We start from the raw sequence: 21,640 nt of genomic DNA on the forward strand, positions 1-21,640 counted from the left end.
TACTTAGGCCTAATTAGAAATGTTTTTTCGTTTTGGACTTTATCTGTCTACTGTCCATTTTCCCTCACTTATATTTATTTTATTGCGTAATTATGTAGGTCTAAATATCGCGTTAAGTTATTATTGACAAAATGACTTGCTAAGAGTCTTCTCAATATAAATAAATAATACTGTCGATTAGGCCTACATAGCAATTGATTATAATTTACTTTAATATTACCGTGATTTTGTGGAATAATCATCCAATTGGTGTCTGCATATACAATTATTGTTGATCTCTCTAAACATACTTGTGCAAAAAGATTGTTTAAAAAAGTATAGGCCTATACTCTCAAATGTGTAATGTTTGGTTATTAATTGTTAATATATTTTACTTACCGTATTAAATTGTAACTACGCATTTTTTTTGTTTTTTAGGTTTTTATGCTTGTTTGATTCGAAGGTGAATTTGTCATAAATAAATAACCTGGGCGTAATTAAACTTTGTACCTGTAGTACTGGTAGTTTTACACACGTTACACACTGTTTTGGAAAACGCCCCCTTTCTTTAATCCGTTGAGCCACCACCATCCAATCTAATCCTCATTTCTCTATTTTGATTGGTCGATCGATTCCATTACGTCGTGGAAAAACGTACATGTTTTTGTTTTGTCTTTGCGATATCCTCTACAATATTGTGTTGTTTTTACGCCATTACAAAAATAGTCTTTGAATTTGTTCAAGAATATATTTTAATAATCTAAAGATGGACAGAGAGTTTGTTAAAAAGAGAAAGATGTCCAATAATGTAAGTACAGTTAACTAGGCTATTTTAACGTTTTTGCTTGGCCACCACCACACGAGGAAATGAGGAACTCACAGACAGTACTAGGTCTAGCCTATGCTGTGTGTGTGCTATTGCTCAGCTGATAATATGGGTGACTGACGATTTCAAGGCCAGGTGTTGAAAAGTGTTAATATTCTAATATTGTGATTTTATTAATAATTACAGTTATATTATTCGCATATATTATAGTCATACACATTTTATAATTTTATACTTCTGACATTGCATTGGCCACACTATCTGTAGGTGGAGAGGCAGGTAAGAGGCTTGGCCCCATCAACCAATCAAATTGCAGCTTCCATGTGTATTATTTACTGCATAATTAAGGATACTACCCATGACAAGATAACCCATGGATAAATGTAATTAAATATGAAGGAATTAAAGTTATAAATTAATTTCTTCAGAAAATCAAGATTTCAATTGATGCAGGATGTTCATATTTCATTCAGTATTTATTTTTTCCATCAATCAATCAATCAATCGTTCGATTTATATGCAAATAATTATAGTTTTTATACTCTGTGGCTTTTCAATTTTTCTGGTCGTCAAATAATCTGTTGTCGAGACTAGAACTGTGTTTTACCAGGGTCATAAATACACAATATTCATAGAGTAGAAAGAAAGCATTGACGATTTCTATTCAAGCGAAACGATTGTCTAGTGATCATGATATTGATAATCAAATTTTTATCTGTATCTGTCGAGAATCCTATTACTATTCAATTTGAAAAATTAACTATATGTAGCATGTCACTTTATTTTGATAATGATAGGAGACAAGGTTGTCACGACTCAATGAATTTGAGTTAGAATCCAGGTATTATTGTGCTTGTAAATTTAGTAGGTTGAAAAGAAACAAATTGTTTATTTGGCTCACTTTCAATCAATATAAACTGAGTTTATTAAATTTTTTTTAAAGAATTTAATTGAATTCTAATATTCTTTGAATGTTATTTTTCTAGTTTAGTAATGCATTAAGTGATGAAATATTTTACACTTAAAAAGTCTTAAAATGTTATTAATTTATTGATTTAAAATGAATTTGAACTTTGGATGAGAACCATGTTTTAATGCATCTGAATAAAGTAATGAAACTAAATGGGCCATAAATATGAAATCACATGCTTTGCTACAAGTTCTGATTTATAAAGGTATAAACCATTCAGTAGATATCACAGTTGTACCTACTTCTTAAAACAGAATGGTAAGTATGACATTTTGGTAGTATTATAATAATTAGAATTATTTAGATGAAATTATAGGAATTGTGTACCTTGTTTGAAGGCTTGCATGGTGGAATCAAATGTTGATATAAGTTTGCAGTACACCACGTATATTAGTTCTGAAAAGACCTGTTGAGTTTTTCGACGTTTCGATCAATATGCTTTGATCTTTGATTAAAACGTCGAGAAACTTAACAGTTCTTTTCAGAACTAATATACGTGGTGTACCGCAAACTTTATATCAACAACTGTTTGCTATCACATAAATCAGATTATAATGTTCAATTTTAAATAAGATTTCTTGTAATTTGTCAAAAAGGGTGTTACATTGATTGCTATGTTTTTAGTAGAATTGAAGCGTACAATTGTCAATACTTTACACAATTTTCATTTAGTTTTTTCATAATTCAGACCTGCCACCTAATCTTCAAATACTTTTCTAAATCCTGCTTACTTCCGGAATACTATATTTAATCCCTATGTTTGTTATGACACACTTGTTAATATAAAATACCTTATTTGAATTGCAATCAATTGTGGCCCCCAATCATACCCATTAATCAATACGTAGTAATCAATATACTTATTGCTACAGCAGGGCTTACTATGTGCTACAATGATCGCATATTCACTGTGGAACAGGACTGGATATATTGACATTTTTAGTTCATTTCCTTTGTATTTAACATTAGAATATTTCCTAATAGCTACAGTTGTATAAATATAATAATAAGATTCAGATTCATTTATTTCATCATATTAAAATCTTTCAAACATATGAAATTTGTTTTCAGACACAAAAGTTATTTTGCAATACATCACAAATTTACCAAATTAATATTTCTCTATTCTCACTTATATTTTTCCAGGATGATGCATGTTACCTCAAAGAGAAGCTTGATAATGGTATTCCACAAATATCATTAATGTTTTCTCTGACAGAAGAAGTTGGAACTTTAGCACGTACGCTCAAGTTATTTGAGGTGAACACTTACTTACTAGTTTGTGAAAGGCATTGGAGGTGGTATAAAGAGATTCTGTTATTAGCAATGAGAACGACAACAATGTTTAATTTTTGAATGTGTTTTTATACTAATAGCAATTTTCTATTCCCTGCTGCTTCTGTATTTTATTGTAGGCCTGTTATATTGTATATCTCGGTATCTTTATTTAAAAAAACATAAAAAACAATTCACTAAGGCAAATAAACAGCCAAAAAAGCTGGGTTGAGGATTTTTTACAAAAGGCTTCAATTAAAAACATCAAAACAATTTCATAGGAAAAAAATTAATCTACAAAAAAATTGAGGCAGGAAAAATTGAAAACGTTTAAGACGAACGTCAGAGGTGAAATCTAAAAATTCAAGAGAATCAAAAAGATGGGTGGCGAACCAATTAGGAGTTTAGAAGACTAGTTAGATATGGAAGTGGACTAACCATTAGGAGTTTAGCAGACTAGTTAGATATGGAAGTGGACTAACCATTGGAGTTTAGCAGACTAGTTAGATATGGAAGTGGACTAACCATTAGGAGTTTAGGAGACTAGTTAGATATGGAAGTGGACTAACCATTAGGAGTTTAGCAGACTAGTTAGATATGGAAGTGGACTAACCATTAGGAGTTTAGCAGACTAGTTAGATATGGAAGTGGACTATTATAATGTCTTGGTGATGCGACACCAAAATGTCCATATTTTTTTCAGTCCTAAGACTGTTTTTGTATGAAAAAAAATATATATATAAAAATCATTTGTTCTTGTAGGAGAACAACGTGAATTTGTTACACATTGAATCACGGCCGTCAAAATCTACTGGCAATGAATATGAGTTTCTGGTTACGTGTGAGGACACAGGAGACCAGCTTGGTATGTTTATTGAGAAGCTGAAATTAAAGGCAGCTACAGTACACACACTCTCACGTGAGCCTTCGTCCTCGGATACAAGTAAGTCCTTCTTGCATAATAGACAGACATCGGTCTAATGAAAATAGAAATAAACTGATTTTTCTGATAAATTGAATACTAAACAGTGCTGTAGCCACAGGAATTAAGTGGTGCGATGGTAGTGGTGTAACACAGATGCCTGAGGCCCCTCTTGGCACTGCTCGGGGCCCCCATAAGCTCCAGGGCCCCCCGGTTTAGCCAGTGAGTGCTCATAGCCATTACACCAATGTTGTCAAATGTCTCCGTCATAAAGTTTTCGGGTTGAAACCTATGGCCCTGTGGTACGTGGTCGCATGATAACTAAAATGTAATAATATGACTAATAACCAACATCAATGTTTTTCTGTTTACATAAATGTTTGCACTGATGCGCTATTAAAACTTCAGCCAAATCTCGTAAGTTTCCAAAAGTTTACTTACTGCACTGGTGTTTAAAATACTGTACATACAAATTTATTTTTGTACTTCTTCTTTTGCTAACAATGTACTTTAATATTTGTTAACTAACAGACATGAACATTGATTTTTTGATAGATTTGTTTGTTTTTTTTCGTTTTGTTGAAATGTATTTATTCTGAATTATACAATTGCTTTCCAACACGCAAAGAGCACCAAATTGTCTAATATTTTCTTTATAATATTATACTTGTGGTATATAAGGTTTAATTATGGTAGTGTACTTTATAAGTAAGTACTAATTACTGTAAGTTTTTAAGGTATGTTTCCACTCGAAGGCACAACACAATGGTAGCTATAGACGCCTATCTAGAAAGATGCCTTTAATATTGTAGGATTTAGAGTCCTATACAATGAGGGCGCTATCATCATAACTTACAAGCAAATATTTTTCTACATAAATACTGCCCTCAACTTTTTAAACATTTTTTTAAATCAGAAAAAAATACCAATTGTGCCCTCAAGTTTGTTTATAATAAATATTTTCAAAATTCTAAAAATAAACTGATTGACAAATCAAATCAAATGCATTATTAGTAATATAAATTAATATGACGACGGTGTTGTTATTAAGGTTTATTAAAATATAAGAGAAAGGAACATAAAGTATTAAGATATGATAAGATATTACAATTTATTGTTGATTGACCTCACGGAAAAATCGGTCTTGGCCAAAAGCAGTCTGACCGATTTTGTCAGTGGCGGATTGCTTTATAGCCAAAACTTGTTACGAAAGGACCGATTTTAACCCCCGGACCATATACCTGCCAAATTATAAATAAATATCATAACACACATAATACATAAAAATTCAGTTATCTTTGTAATCCGGGAGAAAATGTGGACAAACGTGAGCACAATTTGGCAGGGAGACGAGTCTAAAATACGGAAGTCTCCCGGCTAAAATGGAAGTGTTAGCATGTATGTATTGCAAATAGTGAATTAATAATGTTTCTCAAAATCTAGCAGACAATTCCTTTTTATTTATACACAAATGTTTCAAATCATGGCAAATTATTATTAAATTTTTTAACAATTTGTATTATTTGCTTTCATTAATTTCATTTTTGGAATTTGTTTATCAAACTTGTATAGTATAGTATTATTATATTTGTTGAAAAACACCCCTACCACAATCCGTGTTTTCGGGATGAAGTAAAGTTTTATTATATATGTATGTATTATTAGCAGGTAACTGTCCAATTGACAGGCACCATGATAGAAATGTATACATGTTCTAGAAATGGATGTGTGTATATGGCACGTCATTGTGGGAGTCTAACAACAAATACACAGAGTATATATATTATAATATCCTGGATCATACAGTAGAAAATAAGGGGAAAAAACTAAACCCAAACCAATTATAAGGGTACGCCCTTGTTGGTAACCAGTTTGGTCTAAATTAAACCCTGGTGAGCACCAGTTGTTGCTCGGCACGTCATCCCAGACTCAAGTGCCTCCTATCCTAGTAAAGAAACTGAAACTCATAAAGTGAAAAGTTTGTTTCCCTGTTCACACTTAATACTTTGATTGATGTATTCTATTTGTGTCATATTTGTATTTTAAAATAAATAATGTGCACATCAGATTACTATACCTCCATCCGGTTTGGGATTTATGATTGAAATAATTCAGTACAGAATGGTCGCCAATTGCAGTTTTGAATTTTAAGCATAGACTAAACTTTGTTTAAATAACCAAACAGCTTTTTCAGTGTATATTAATTTAGTGTTCATAGCCACTGCTAAATACAAGACTGATAAGAAATAAACAAATACAATATTAAAAGAAAGAACACCTCAGAAATTGATTGCATGAGTTCTTAATTGCTTAATATATTGAAAAGGGTTCTGACCAGGTTAAAGATCCGTGTTGACTACCCATGCTAATTTAAAACCCTTTTCCTTTTGTACAATGCTTATTATCAAGGATACAGATCATATCAGAAATAAAGTTTTTTTTTTATGCTTTCTTGATCCTTCTTCCGCAATAAATAAAATCCTACTGGTACTTTGTGCACTGATGAAATTTAATAAGGTTTCACATCATGTTTTTATAGTGACGTATTACTGGCATGTAGGTTGGTACTAATAATACTAAATATTAAACTAAAGGATATTCATTTTATTTTATTTTATAAAATGTATAAATTATAATGTCCTAAAATCTACAACCTCAAGGAAAGCCAACATTTTCATTATTTTCTGTGGATGACAATAATATAATTAAGATTCCTTATTCAAGCTCTAAAAAGCTCATAAAATAATGCTTAATAAATTTAAAAATAATGTGTTAAATTTTGTTTACTTCTTTACAGTTCCTTGGTTTCCACGAAGGATTCGTGATCTGGACCGCTTTGCCAATCAGATTCTTAGCTATGGCCATGAGCTTAACTCCGATCACCCAGTAAGACAGTTTTAAAATAATGTTTCACTGATGAAGGACTAGTGTTGCTCAAAAGCTCTGCTAACTTTTCTGGCTGTTTTACGTTTTGATTTAGCTTTTTTTTTTGTCTCCCGTTGAGATCCATTACCCACAGCATTGTCATTTTTTCAGTAATTTGCCTTTGAATATATATAAATAAATGTACATGTACAACCTCAACTCTTTTTTTTGTTATCTGTACAATGATTTCTTAGACTAAGCTTCTTTATTTGCTATGAATATATTATGTAATCATGGTATTTCAAAATAAAAAGATGAATGAATGAATAATTTAAACCAATGTACAAAGTACTTTATCCAATCCATTTTCTATCATTTGTAACAAACTGAAATGAGTATGTACTTATTGTATATAGGGTTTTACTGACAAGGTTTATCGCGCACGGCGGAAGGAATTTGCAGACATTGCATTCAACTACAAACAGTAAGTTTTATTTTAGTTCCTCATTTCTATGAATGGCAAATAATCATGCATCTCTACTCTTTATCGTTATGATTTCTTAATATATTTTTTTTTTGTTTTATTGATTTTCCACACACAAATAAATACAATCACATGATAATATAATATAGTATTTGATAACTGAAATAACAAAATTAGGATAAGGTGGTGTGTGGATGGAGGCCAAAATAAGTTTGTTAAACAAACTGTAATTCATGGTCACCGGTTAAAATTAAAATAAGTTTAAATGGTGGTGGTTGAAAAATATAGCAGATTACATACGCCACAGGCAGTCTGATTAAAAAAAGTTTAAAGAATTAAAGACATACTGCATCATTGAAACAAACAAATATATTTATGCAATTATTCATTCATTTAGAATATACTTTAATAAAATGAAAGGACAATAAATTGTTATCATTTTTACAGTGGTCAACCAATTCCTCATGTCACTTACACTGATGCTGAGATTGATACGTGGAAAACAATTTTTACCAAGCTGACCGAGTTGCACCCAAAACATGCTTGCAGTCAGTACAACAGAATCTTCCCATTACTGGTCCAGAACTGTGGCTACAATGCTGATAACATTCCTCAGTTGCAGGAGGTGTCTGACTTCCTCAAAGGTAGATAATAAAATACTAGAAGTAAACATTATTTCAGAATGTCTACCCTCCCAAAATGTATTTTATCATCATGTTATTTATCATTTGTAAGAATTTAAGAAGGCCCCTGAACATCAATTGGCATTAATTTGTCCAGCTGGAAGAGTTACCCTCTATAAATAAAATTGAAATAAAATAATAAAAATCCTATGGTATTATGTATTTTGTGTGTAGCTAATTAGTGACAATGGTAGGAGACTAGCAAAACATGCATGTATACAGGTATTCATAGTAGATCTACCAATAATGAAAGTTGTTAGTCTAAAGCTCTGTCTACACTATCAAACTTATGTGACAAAAAAATGTGAAGTGCTCATATATGGATGATGTCATACCACTACCATATTTGGCCATATCACTACCATATTTAGGCACATTACACTTATTTGTTCAAACTAGTTTGATAGTGTAGACCAAGCTTAAAAGAAGTTATGATTTTTATCAGATGGTATTACATGTATTCTCTTCTTGCAAGATCCTCTATTAATGGTATTTTTTGTATTTTCTCATTATAAATTATCATTCTTTTTTATTGTATTGTTATACCATTGATAGAAACTAATAAATGTTGAATTAATTAATTGTAGATTGTACTGGGTTCACTCTGCGACCAGTTGCTGGCTTGTTGTCATCAAGGGACTTTTTAGCAGGTCTTGCTTTTCGTGTTTTCCACTCAACACAATATATTCGTCACGGATCTACCCCAATGTACACACCAGAACCGTACGTTTTGTTACATAAAGCTCTGTCTACACTATCAAACTTGATGTGACATAAAAAATGTGATGTGCCCATATGGACATGGTGATGTGATATCACTACCATATTTGGTTATATCACTACCATATTTGAACACTTTTTTGTCAACCTAGATTTATAGTGTAGACAGAGCTTTCTGTGATATATATGCATACATATTTTCTTTTAGTCAACATTTTTCTACAGCTTACACATTCACCCCTCTTTTCAGAAAAGTGGACAATATATTTTCTTTATTTTATAATCATAGTGACTATATCATAACATTATTATTTCTATTATCCATAGGGATATATGCCATGAATTGATTGGACACGTTCCACTATTTGCTGATCCAGCGTTTGCACAATTTTCTCAAGTAATGTATCCAATTTATTATGTTTAATTGCTTTCTTTAACTTTCAATACTACTTACAGTAAGTCAATTCAAGATTCAAAATAGTCCAGTAAAGATAAGTAAAAAATAGGGTGAACCTAGAACAAATTGCAACAGAATTTTTTTTGTTTAGTCTGGTAAATATAGTTCAAATGAATATCATATCCAAAGTTTACCAAAATCGGACATCGGGAAGTGGGTTAATTAGCATAAATTCAAAATGGCCGCCATTTGCTATTTTGAAGCCTCATATCTCTCTAACGGTTGGATTTAGACCACCTAAGTTCATTACGAGTAGATATAAATGTGATATTAAACATTCTAATTAGCATATTTAAATTCCTATATGACGTACCTATGACGTCATATGGTAGTTGTGACGTCATATATTATGTTATAACTGTTGACATTATACTATGCGAACAATTTAGGAACTGCAAGAAAACATGTTTCTTGACATTCTCCTTGTTGAAATGAACATTATTTCCAAAGTTTACCAAAATCGGACGTCAGGAAGTGGGTTAATTAGCATACATTCAAAATGGCCGCTATTTATCATACCATTTTGAAGCTCCATATCTCCTTAACGCTTGGTTTTAGACCACCTAAGTGCATTGCGAGTAGATATAAATGTGATATTAAACTTTGTAATTAGCATATTTAAATTGCCATATAACGTACCTATGATGTCATAAGACATACTGTATGACATCATGTATTTTGTCACAATAATGCTCAATTGGCATTTATTCTAAGGAGAAAATATAGAAACCGAAAGGAAAAAATGTTTTTAATCTCATGAAAATAGTAGAACATTTACCACATCCAGGTTAAGATCATGGGTATCAGAAGTTATTCGGCCACCCTTCACAACATGCAATAGAACATTCCAGTTTATTTTCTGCAACTGCAACTTTTTATAACTGCATATATATCTCATATATCTCATATATAATTAAAGAAACAGGATTCTTAATTCTGTAATGAGTCTGGGATTTAATAATTCGACCCCATCCTAAATATGGAGTCGGATCACAGTAAGTTTCCCATCCAAAGTACATACATAGAGAAAATGTAATGTTGCCGCCGTCAAAATACTTCCACCATACGTAGGCACGTAGGCACAGCAAGTCTACTTCATTGGCTTTTCTGATGTCTTTTTTAATTTTGGACCGAACAGTTCTTGCTTCGAATAGAATGCATCCCCCTGTTTCTTTGCAAGTGCAGAGCATTACAAAGATGTTGCAAATTTGCTCACTTAAGATGTCTTCTTTAAGTACCAATTATTCCACTATTTTTTGCTTCTTCTGTCTTAAAACGCAATCGCTTTTTTTAATTATGGCAAAGTAAGATATTTAATAAATCCCCATCTGCATTCAAAGTTTCTATTCTATTTTTCTGACATTTTCTGTCAAGGAAGTTGAATACTGTCTGTTATCTAAAAATTAAATACTGTAATTAGTAGTGGCAAGTTTGAAAATTACTTTATTACCTTAACAACCCCTTTCTTTTGGATTCCGTTGATGTGTATCTTTAACTGATGGTTCTTCATCCTAGTTGACACTAGGATGAAGTGTCCTGTTATATGCTCATTGCATCTTGGAAACAGCATTCAAAAGATAAACATTTATATAAAACATCATAAAAAGTTGTTGTCTCATAAATGATCGACACCAAACAGATACAATGAAATAGCAACTTTGAAAGAACAGAATGCAGATGCTGACTATACCGAAAACTACAGTATGACATTTATCATTTCATGTATCATCTCAATTTCCAGTTGGGGAATTGAGATGAGTTTGTGGGAATGATGGGTTTGAATAGCCTGACCCACAGACAATCACCTCATTACAATATTTTTATTTTTACTTTGGTGGTCTAAAACCACCATTAAGGTGGTATATCAAAATGATATAGTAAATAGCGGCCATTTTGAATTTATGCTAATTAACACACTTCCTGACGTCCGATTTTGGTAAACTTTGGAAATTATGTTCATTTCAACAAGGAGAATGTTAGGAAACTTGTTTTTCTGCAGTTTCTAAATTGTTCGCATAGTATAATGTCATTTAAGCATTTATAACATAATTGACGTCATTGGTACGTCATATGGAAATTTAAATATGCTAATTAGAATGTTTAATATCACATTTATATCTACTCGTAATGCACTAAGGTGGTCTAAATCCAACCGTTAAGGAAATATGGGCTTTTTAAAAATAGCAAATGGCGGCCATTTTGAATTTATGCTAATTAAACCCACTTCCCGATGTCAGATTTTGGTAAACTTTGGATATGATGTTCATGTTCACCATATCAATCAAAAAAAAAAATTCTGTTGCAATTTTTTCTAGGTTCAACCATATTTTTACTGGACTAAAACATTCAATAAAATGTTAGAGAATACAAGTATAAAAATACATTAAACTATGAATATAATGTCTATTATGTAATGTCTTGTTAAAGTGTATAACAACATAAAATGATAAATGACAAACACAAACAATCGAACTCACATTTTAAAGTTGCTTTATACCTGATTAAGTAGGATAAGAAGGCGATTTATGAGAGAGAGATTTATTAAAAGAAACTGGTGCTATAATAAGGGTTTGCTGGTCATCTTATACTGTAATAATGGTAACATTATTGTTTATGTTCCTATAATATATAATATTTAAATATTAATTTAGGAGATTGGTTTAGCCTCACTGGGCTCTCCTGATGAGTATGTGGAGAAGCTTGCAACAGTAAGTGTAATAGTTCAACCACAATATCTTATTTGTTGATTCAATTCATGCATTAATAGCAAGTTTTTAAGATAATAATAATAATAGTTCATTCTTATATAGCGCATATAAGTACATAAATTAAAATAGATGATGATGGCAATAATTTAAATTAATGAAAAAGCTTGTTTGAAAAGTAAAGACTTCAACTGGGTCTTGAAAGTGTTTAGAGTAGCACACTGTCTGATTGAAATTTGTAAGGAATTCCACAGAGTTGGAGCTGCCATATTAAGATAATAAGATTTATAAAGCGCACATGTCCACAAAGTGCTCAAGGCATAGTAAAGGCTCTTCCACCATATGTAGCTGATCACTTTAGAATCACTGGTTACAACGTTTTATATAATATATGTATTTGTCTATTTGCATGTTAAATTCAACTGTATCATTTCGTATCGTTATTTTATAAAATGATTATAAACATCAGTGATGAAACATCGTTCTTGTTAACATTTAGTATGCTTTGAAAACTTTCATGAAGGGTTTGATAAATTAAATAAAATAATTTATGTTGCGTGAAACAATAAAAAAACAAGAATGAATGATTCATCTGTGTATTGTTTTGATAGTGTTACTGGTTTACAGTTGAATTTGGACTTTGTCGTCAAAACAAAGAACTGAAGGCATATGGAGCTGGACTGTTGTCTTCATTTGGAGAGCTTCAGGTAAGTATGAACAAGGCAGCCTTGAGTACTTTGAGTACTAAGTTTGATATTTGATGGTTATAATAGAAAATATTTTAAAGATGTATTGTCCCATGAAACACAAAAAAATGAAGGTTAAAATATTCTAAATTTAAATTGGCCATATCAAAGTAATAATAATATTAAAGTTATTCACTTTAAGTCGAAAATTCAAGCCAAAAACAACAAGTTTACGTAATTAACAGGTAAATTAGTTTTTAGATTACATTTCGTCTGGAAAATCGTCGCGAGCGAAAGTAAACAAAGACTTCAAACCACAAGTACGCATTATGCATGATGCTAATTAGGATTGTTTACAACTCGTCACTGTTGATGAGAAGGTATTTTCACACATATCGCAAGGAAGTTTTATGATTATACATACAGATTAGCCAAACAAGAGCATTTCATTATGGGATATGTTTTGATGGAAAACTTTGACTGGAAGTCAAAGTAATTTCTTTAACAAAAAAACGTCTGTATTTCAGTTAAATGATTTTTTTTTCAACAAATTTTTTTTGATAGTTAATAACTATTATGACACTTCAAAATGACCCACCTTTTTTCGAAATCTTTTATTTTTTATTTTTTTGGAATTAGTCAAAGGGACAATACATCTTTAATTGAAAATGAATTGAAAGTTACAGTGGCGGGTTTCCAGAATTTTGAAATGGTGAAATGAAGGTCTGAGCTTAATTTGATGTCTTATCTTTTGCATTACAATTTGTGAAATTTAGGTGGTCCCTGGCCAACTGATCTTAACCACCCCACACTTAGATCCACTTCTATATTATCTAATATATATATATTTTACCAATGTAGTATTGCGTGTCAGACAAGCCAAAGGTTCTACCATTTGAACCTAGCAAAACAGGTGAGCAGAAATACCCAATCACAGAGTACCAACCAATTTACTTTGAATCAGACAGTTTTGAGCAGGCCATGGAGCAAATGAAGTAAGTTACACTTCTTCTGTATTTGTTTTTTTTTTGTTTTGTTTAGCCAAAATATTATTTTTATTTCTTTGTTCCTTCTGTTAGTTGGTCGACTATACAAAGTATTTTATTGGTTTAGTAAACTAATATAATTTAATGCTACAGTATAATATCTAATTTCTATGCTACAATTCTCTCAATAAAGGATGTATTAAAATTATTACATTGAATAAATTCATCTGGTTCCAAATAATATTTTTGTGGATTTTTACTTTTATGTTAAACCAAAACAACGAAAAGAAATAAAATTACCTTCGTGACGTTTCGCCGACAATCTGTCAGCTGCTTCAGACTAATGCCTGGGTTGGAATGGTCTGGTTTTTTGTAAGTGACGCTGAACAGCGCCACCAGCCGTCTGGTTGGCCCCCTCCTGCTTCAACTTTTTCCAGAAAACTATCATATGTATGTGGGAGGTCATACCCACCAATGTCTCTGTTGATATTATGTGGTCTTTTTCTTATGCAGATAGATTCTTTTATCTTTCTTTTGTTTGGAATATGGTCATTCCCTATAGCGTGGTCAGTTATGGCTGACTTATGTAAAACCTGGGACGAAGAATTTCTATTTGCACGTGTTCTAACTACTTGGTTGTGTGTTGATACGTCTTTTTTATGTTCCCCAATTCTTGTATTCAGTGCCCTTCCGGTCTCTCCTATATATACTTTCTCACAGTTTAGACAGCTCACTTCGTATATAACCCCGCACATGTCTTCCGTTTTTATTCTATCTTTTGGGTGGACCAGTCCATTCTTTAATTTATTACTTGGAATGAAGAAAGTGTTCACTTTGTGCTTAGCAAAAGTGCGTCGAATCTTTTCAGAAATTCCGTGTATGTATGGGATACCTATGTGAGCTTTCATCTTCTCCATTTCCTTTCTTTGGCGTTCTTCTGGTTTGTTTTTTGACTTTTGTTCTTTTCTCTTGTTTACGACTCTGTCTACTGACCATTTTGGATAGTTACAAATTTTCAATGCTTTTCTAATGTGTTCCAGATCATGTTTTTTATCTTTCTCTTCACTAACAATTGTGTCTGCTCTATTCACTAACGTGTTAACCACGCTTAGTTTGTGTTCTAAGGGATGATTAGAGTGGAAGTCCAAGTATTGGTCGGTGTGAGTTGGTTTTCGGTATACCTTGGTAGCGAGTGTTCCATCTTGTTTAATCGTGATAATCATGTCCAAGAATGGTATTTGTTTCTCTGACATTATTTCTGTGGTAAACTTGATGTTGCCCGACGGGTCAATGCTATCAAGATGGCGATTGAGGGGGAGAGGTGCATCTTTATGAACAATGGCAAAAACATCATCAACATACCGTCTCCAAAAACGTGGTTTGATGGTTCTATCTGCGCTCTTAATGGCTTCCTCTTCTAACCATTCTAAATAGATATTCGCTATCAGAGGGCTTACCGGAGATCCCATTGCAATACCTTCGTGCTGTTCATAAATCTGTTGTTGAAATGTGAAATATGTCGCATTAATTAACTGGTAGATGAGTTCCATGATGTCTTCTACTGTTAATTTCGTTCTCTTATGTAGTGTTGTATCTTTTTCCAAGTATGATCTTACAACCTCCAAGGCTTGGCCTGTGGGTGTTTTTGTAAACAACGAGATGACGTCAAAAGACACCATCACCTCATTTTCCAGGAGTATCAGCTGTTTTAGGTCTTCCGCCAGTTCTTTCGCATTGGTCACATGATATTTACTTAGACCAACCAAGGGGCTTAACACCTCCTTTGCGATAAACTTAGACACGTGATAAAAAACAGAGTTGATGTTGTCAACAATAGGTCTGAGAGGCCAGTCAGGTTTATGGATTTTTGGCAGACAGTAAATTCTAGGTACTACCTCTGCGGTGGGGTACAAACTACATTTTTGTGCCCATGTGATCTTTTCTTCTTTTAAAAATCTACCCAGTGTCTTTATTAGTTTTTCCTTGTGTTTTTTGGTCGGATTGGTCGTCAACTTTCCATATACCTTTTTATCACTCAGCATTCGATTGACTTTATTTACATAATCCTCTGTGTTTATAACCACCGTTGCACGCCCTTTGTCAGATTCTTCGTCCCAGGTTTTACATAAGTCAGCCATAACTGACCACGCTATAGGGAATGACCATATTCCAAATTTGAATGCGAGAGTTATTGAAAAAGAAGCACAGACAGACAAAAGAAAGATAAAAGAATCTATCTGCATAAGAAAAAGACCACATAATATCAACAGAGACATTGGTGGGTATGACCTCCCACATACATATGATAGTTTGCTGGAAAAAGTTGAAGCAGGAGGGGGCCAGCGGAGACGCTCTACCGTCAATACCAACCAGACGGCTGGTGGCGCTGTTCAGCGTCACTTACAAAAAACCAGACCATTCCAACCCAGGCATTAGTCTGAAGCAGCTGACAGATTGTCGGCGAAACGTCACGAAGGTAATTTTATTCCTTTTCGTTGTTTTGGTTTAACATAAAAGTAAAAATCCACAAAAAAATTAAAATTATTGACTTTAATGAAACATTATTTAGTAAATAGAAAGTAACCTGGACTTTATTTATTATTATATGTAGACCTGTTCATATCACAACCATATTTGAGCATATCACTACCATATTTGAGCATATCACTACCATATTTGAGCATATCACTACCATATTTGAGCATATCACTACCATATTTGAGCATATCACTACCATATTTGAGCATATCACTACCATATTTAGGTATATCACTAACATATTTGGGCACATCACATTATTATTTGTCTATTGATTTAGATTAGTGTTTACAAATGTTATGTTGGGAAGTTGTTTGATTTTATTTTATTTTATGTAATATTAACTGGTAGTAGTTAGCCTATTGTATTGTAGTTCTTTTGTAATAATTGACCAAATATGTTATTATTATAATTTGTTTGTGTAAAAATTGTAGTTTGCTAAAATGCAATTTTACGTCAAAGTGTGCTTCTAATTCAAAGCGTACTAATAAATTCTAGGCTTGTGGAATATACAATTTTTTTAAACATAAACAACAGAGGTTTAATTAATAAGGATACAGACATACAGACATAAATTATTTAAAATTACAAATTCTGTCAACAGAAATTGAAAAAGGATCGATAGAAATGAACTGCACAGTTGTGCCTTTTACAAAATAACCTTTACAACTAGATTTTTCTTTGTAATCATACAACAGGAAATTATGATTTATTTGCTAAAAGGAGACAACAAGATTCTTACAAACCAGTGGAAAGTTCACTGATGAATCACAAACAAATATTACAGAAAAACAGAAAAACATTTTCATTGAAAGTATGGCGACAATATGAAAACGCCCAGACTTATTTTTCACAAAAATGAATAATAAAAAAACAATTGTTTCAAATTGTTGATAAATAAATCAGGAAGTTGTTGATTGTCAATATGGAAATTAGGATATTATAAAACAGTGTGTACAGATCAAATGTATGTACCATACTAATTGCATCCTTAGGCAAGATGCTTTACTCTCATTGCCTCATCCTTCCGATGGGATGTAATGCAGTTGGTCCTGTGTACATTATTATAGTGCTTTATGTTAAAGAACACTATTTGAAAAGGAGTAGGGGATTGTCTCCTGGTGTGCTGATCTGGTAGGCGCTGCACTGCTGGCTGCCGTGGGTCCGTAGAGGGCCTAATCCAAATTGTCTCAGTTTCCGATTAAGCTTGAGGACCAAGAATAATACATTTGAAATTTAATTCAATATTGTATATTAAATATGATTATTACTTAGTTTATACTATGTTATTCAAACATAATTATTTATTGGTGTTTTAAGATGATTTTTTGATTATTATTAAAATGTATTATTGCTTCGATAGGTCATTTGCAGCCAGCATACCCAGACCATTCACAGTGTACTATAACCCTTACACCCAGACAGTAGAAGTACTTGACAAAAAACACAAATTGAAAGATCTTGCGACAAACATCAAAGGTTTTTATGAATTAGTTTTATTAACACAATTAAACCTAAATAAACACATTGTGAGGCTGGTGGCCTGTATATACTGAATACAATATCGCATTGGAGGAAACTTATACAACTTTGTTTATTATAGTAGCACCTTATGTTCCACTTATCCTTTCCCTTCTTAAGCCCCTAATGTTGTTAGAACTTAATGCAGGTACCCATAACATATCCATCACACTTAATTTTTATTAAATCTGTTTCAATTAAATTGTGCTAAGTTGACGTTTAGTGTGTGGGCAGTATTCCAATGTCTGATTACTTACATATGTCTTTGGTAATATGCAATCATTGTGATCTCTATTTCATTGCACTATTACAGTAAAACCCATATTAAAGGGACACCTTTCAAGTGTCCCTTTAATAGGAGTGCCCTGTGAATTTGGGTTGACCATAGGGTTAGCACATACATTGCCCCTCGTTTGTTTAATGGAAAGTGTCCCCTAGTAGAATTACCCTCTGAATAGGGAGGTTCAATTATTATCATATTTAGATACATTTATTTGATCGTATACATTGCTTTAATGCTCTGCCTACACTATCAAACTTTATGTGACAACACAATGTATATCATCCTTACCCTCCTGTTATTGACGAATTTCTTTTTGCTGATGGTTGGGTTTGGAAATAAAATAAAATAAATAAAAATATATATGGACATATCCTATATATGGACATGATGATGTCATATCACTACCGTATTTGGGCACATCACACTTTTTTTTGTCAAACTAGTTTGATAGTGTAGACAGAGCTTTAGTAGGCAGAAAAGATTCTTTAATTAAATTTTATATTTCAGGTGAATTAATTACTCTCATCGATGCTATCAGCAAAGTGAAATAAAAGGTCAAAGAATAGGTCAATTGAAACATTGCCAGAACATCTCCAGAAATTCATCAAATTTGTGAAGTTTAGTTTGAATAATTTCAATTAGTTGTTGTATCTAACCTGTGTGTCTATAATCATTTTACAATTTCTTCATCATGTGTTGAATATGAAACTGAATTTAAAATGAAATTTTAAGAAGACACTAGACCTGCAATCGTTTTATACAAATAATGCATATATATAACTTTAAAACCATTAAACTAGGTTATTTCTTGTCTTAAATGTGGGCGCTTAAATTATTAGAATTTACTTATTTTCCACAATTTAATCGTTTAAAGACGAAACAATATTGCAATAGGTCCATGTAGTATTTATTTTTACATAAAATGTAGTGTGTGACTTTAAATTAGGTCAAAAACGTAGGTGTAGTGTCTTTAACATTTCTTCATCATTTGTTAAATTAATGCACATATTGTTTAAGCACTCTTAACAGTTTTGGTATATTATGTATTTCTATTGCACAACTTTGTTTGTAACCTGATTACATTTACCAACTTTGCCTAAGCCATATCAAGAGATTAAAAACAGACAAAGATGCTTTAGATATAATTATGAATATAAAATATGACGATGTCTGCTGGGGAATTGTGGTGGGTATTGGTGGGAGGCGAGCGCCACATCTGCTTCATGGCCCTGTAAGCATAAAACTAAACAACAGACAAATATAACAATATTTTAGTGTTACAATGGTTTTTCTTAGGCGTTGCTTTAGAATAAATGCTTTTAAATCTTTTACAACCTTAAATTTACGCCAAACATTATTAGTTTTTGTCTATCACTTCTAACATGTGTTATTATTAATATTATAGCAATATAATGGAGGGTTTAGTTATTGTGCAATGTCGATTAACACATTTTGTATTGTCTTATTTATTTCACCAAAATAACATTTCATTTATTGATTCATTCGTTACAAAATATTTAATTCAGTATAATGATACAAATATAACAGATTGATGGAGTATACAAAAGGGTGTTATATATTAGGTTGAAAAAATACTGTAAATAACTATATATTAGGGTTCTAGTAAATAGTAATTGAACCACCATTGAACTAAATACAGACTGTGAAATTCAAATGTATATTACAGGTTTGTGTTATTCTAAATCCACACATAAATGTATATGGTACAATAAAGTCGTAATTAAAAAGAATGGACGTGAAGCCGATGGGAAAATAAGTTTGAAGAAACTATCAGAAAAATAATGACAAGTAATAGGAGACATTCATTTATAATAATGTTAACAATAGACATCAAATATGAAATATTGTCATTAAAATTCCAAATATCTTGCCAAAATAAATAACATATTATTAAAAAGCAGTATGTACATAAAAAGTTATTATAAATATTAGTGGCATTAGAAATATCTTGCCTGTTCTGCCTTTCTCGGTTTCTTCTAAAATTTATAGATTGTTTATTTTTTCGGTTGTAAAATGTAAATGGGAATAAATATTATTGAGTAACTAAATGTGTTCTGTCATTCATTTATACCATATAGTTTTACCTACAATAACATTTAATAGCAACAAGTAGAGGACAAACAGACATACAGTTTTTAGATAAAATGACCAGAACTATGGATCCAAGTATTGCAATCAAATACTGTAACCCCAACATTTTCGCGCCCATTATTTTCGCGATTGAACGATCGCGAAAATAAAGGGCGCTCGAAATTCACGAAATACCCCACGATTGTACACATACTAACAAAAATTATGTCATATGTCATATAACTACCATATTTAAGCATATCACTACCATATTGGGCACACTTTTGTTGTCAAACTAGTTTGCAAGAGCTTAATATGAATTTTTGTTTTCAATTTATCTTGTGAACATCAAACGTGACTGTGACAATATAGCGCCACAGCTCTCGCTCATTAAATTGAAAACTGAAAAAGCATAAATCAGTAATTTAGTATTTTGACTCGACATTCAAATTGCGAAGTTACAATGAGATTGATGATTAACAACAATCGGATCTAACTGGTGAACCTCGTCTTCTTATTACTGCAGTAGAACCTCTCCTTCGGGACACTCCTATTCAGGGAACACCTAAAGCTTGGTTCCCAAGCGTGGTTCCCACTAGCGACGCAACGCAAGGACGTAACGCAACGCAAGTGAATTGACCAATCACAAGCGATGGCTTATTCGCTTGTGATTGATAACTGTCTATAACTTCGCTTGTCATTGGTTAAAACGCTTGCGTTGCGTTTACGTCCTTGCGTTACGTTCAAGTCGAATAACGTCGACAGGAAAACAGGCTTAAAGCCTGTTTTCCTGTCGACGTTATTCGACGCTATCGTTAACAATAATCGGCGATCTTACGTAAACATTGAAATGTTAACGATTTACAGGAAAAGGTAATCGCTATCATTATCATTTCAACTTGATCGTTTTCAAACGATCGTCGTTGAACTTTTAACGATCAACGACGATAGCGTCTACTAACGTCGACAGGAAAACAGGCTTTAGCGACGCAACGCAAGAACGTAACGCAACGTAAGTGATTTGACCAATCACAAGCGATGGATTAATCAAACAGTGCTTTGTCATTGGTCAACTCGCTTGCGTTGCGCGTACGTCTGTGTGTTGCGTCTCTAGTGGAGAATTTTCGGTTAAATGAACATGCATTATCCCATATTTCTAAATAATATTTATTTTTATATTATGTTGAATATATATGAGATATATATTTTTTACCTACATTTTTATACGTACTTTTATTTTTATTTTGTTTTCAGAATTATTATTTTTTTTTAGCATAGATGGTTATCCTATAGTAGATGACGAAAACATTTTAGATTTATTTTGTTCTATGTAGGAAAAATGCATATTTATCTGTTTATCGTCGATCGTTATCGTCCTAGTATAAATGGGCCTTTACTGGTCACTTTTCCAAGGTTGGACGATCCTTACAAACAAACAATAATACAATTTTAGAGGATTTCAGACGCTGTTATCCACAGCATTGTCAAACATTTGAAATGAAATAATAAACACATGAATAGCTTAAATAAGTTAGATAATTGGTAAGCTGACAGTTTGTAACACATAGCTAGTGTGATAATTGCGGACAAAATAATAATCAATATCATCCTTTATTATCCTTTATTAAACTTATGAATGACCGGTTGAA

The 21,640-nt window shown here is 32.2% G+C and overlaps 1 protein-coding gene across 2 annotated transcripts; it reads left to right on the forward strand.

Moving 5' to 3' along the window:
* The first annotated feature begins 631 nt into the window (after positions 1-631).
* On the forward strand, positions 632-19,960 carry LOC140041123 (phenylalanine-4-hydroxylase-like). Of its 2 annotated transcripts, none has more exons than XM_072087534.1 (13): positions 632-787; positions 2,922-3,035; positions 3,813-3,993; positions 6,770-6,858; positions 7,254-7,321; positions 7,769-7,965; positions 8,592-8,727; positions 9,052-9,121; positions 11,833-11,889; positions 12,498-12,593; positions 13,434-13,567; positions 17,460-17,575; positions 18,408-19,960. In XM_072087534.1, exons 1-13 carry the CDS (start codon positions 746-748, stop codon positions 18,449-18,451), a joined length of 1,344 nt encoding a protein of 447 aa, XP_071943635.1. In that variant the 5' UTR covers positions 632-745; the 3' UTR covers positions 18,452-19,960. The 2 variants fall into 2 exon arrangements, with proteins under 2 accessions (XP_071943635.1, XP_071943636.1); XM_072087535.1 differs by lacking the exon at positions 632-787 and adding an exon at positions 1,959-2,033.
* The last annotated feature ends 1,680 nt before the right edge of the window (positions 19,961-21,640 follow it).

This window comes from Antedon mediterranea, chromosome 2, assembly GCF_964355755.1.
Source record: "Antedon mediterranea chromosome 2, ecAntMedi1.1, whole genome shotgun sequence".
Lineage (NCBI taxonomy): Eukaryota > Metazoa > Echinodermata > Crinoidea > Comatulida > Antedonidae > Antedon > Antedon mediterranea.

Excerpts from the sequence above, each read along its gene's own strand:
- LOC140041123 (XM_072087534.1), top strand. The coding sequence starts at position 746 with ATGGACAGAGAGTTTGTTAAAAAGAGAAAGATGTCCAATAAT. Across the intron at positions 7,322-7,768 it reads ATTGCATTCAACTACAAACA|TGGTCAACCAATTCCTCATG; the intron begins GTAAGTTTTATT and ends TCATTTTTACAG. Across the intron at positions 12,594-13,433 it reads CTTCATTTGGAGAGCTTCAG|TATTGCGTGTCAGACAAGCC; the intron begins GTAAGTATGAAC and ends TTACCAATGTAG.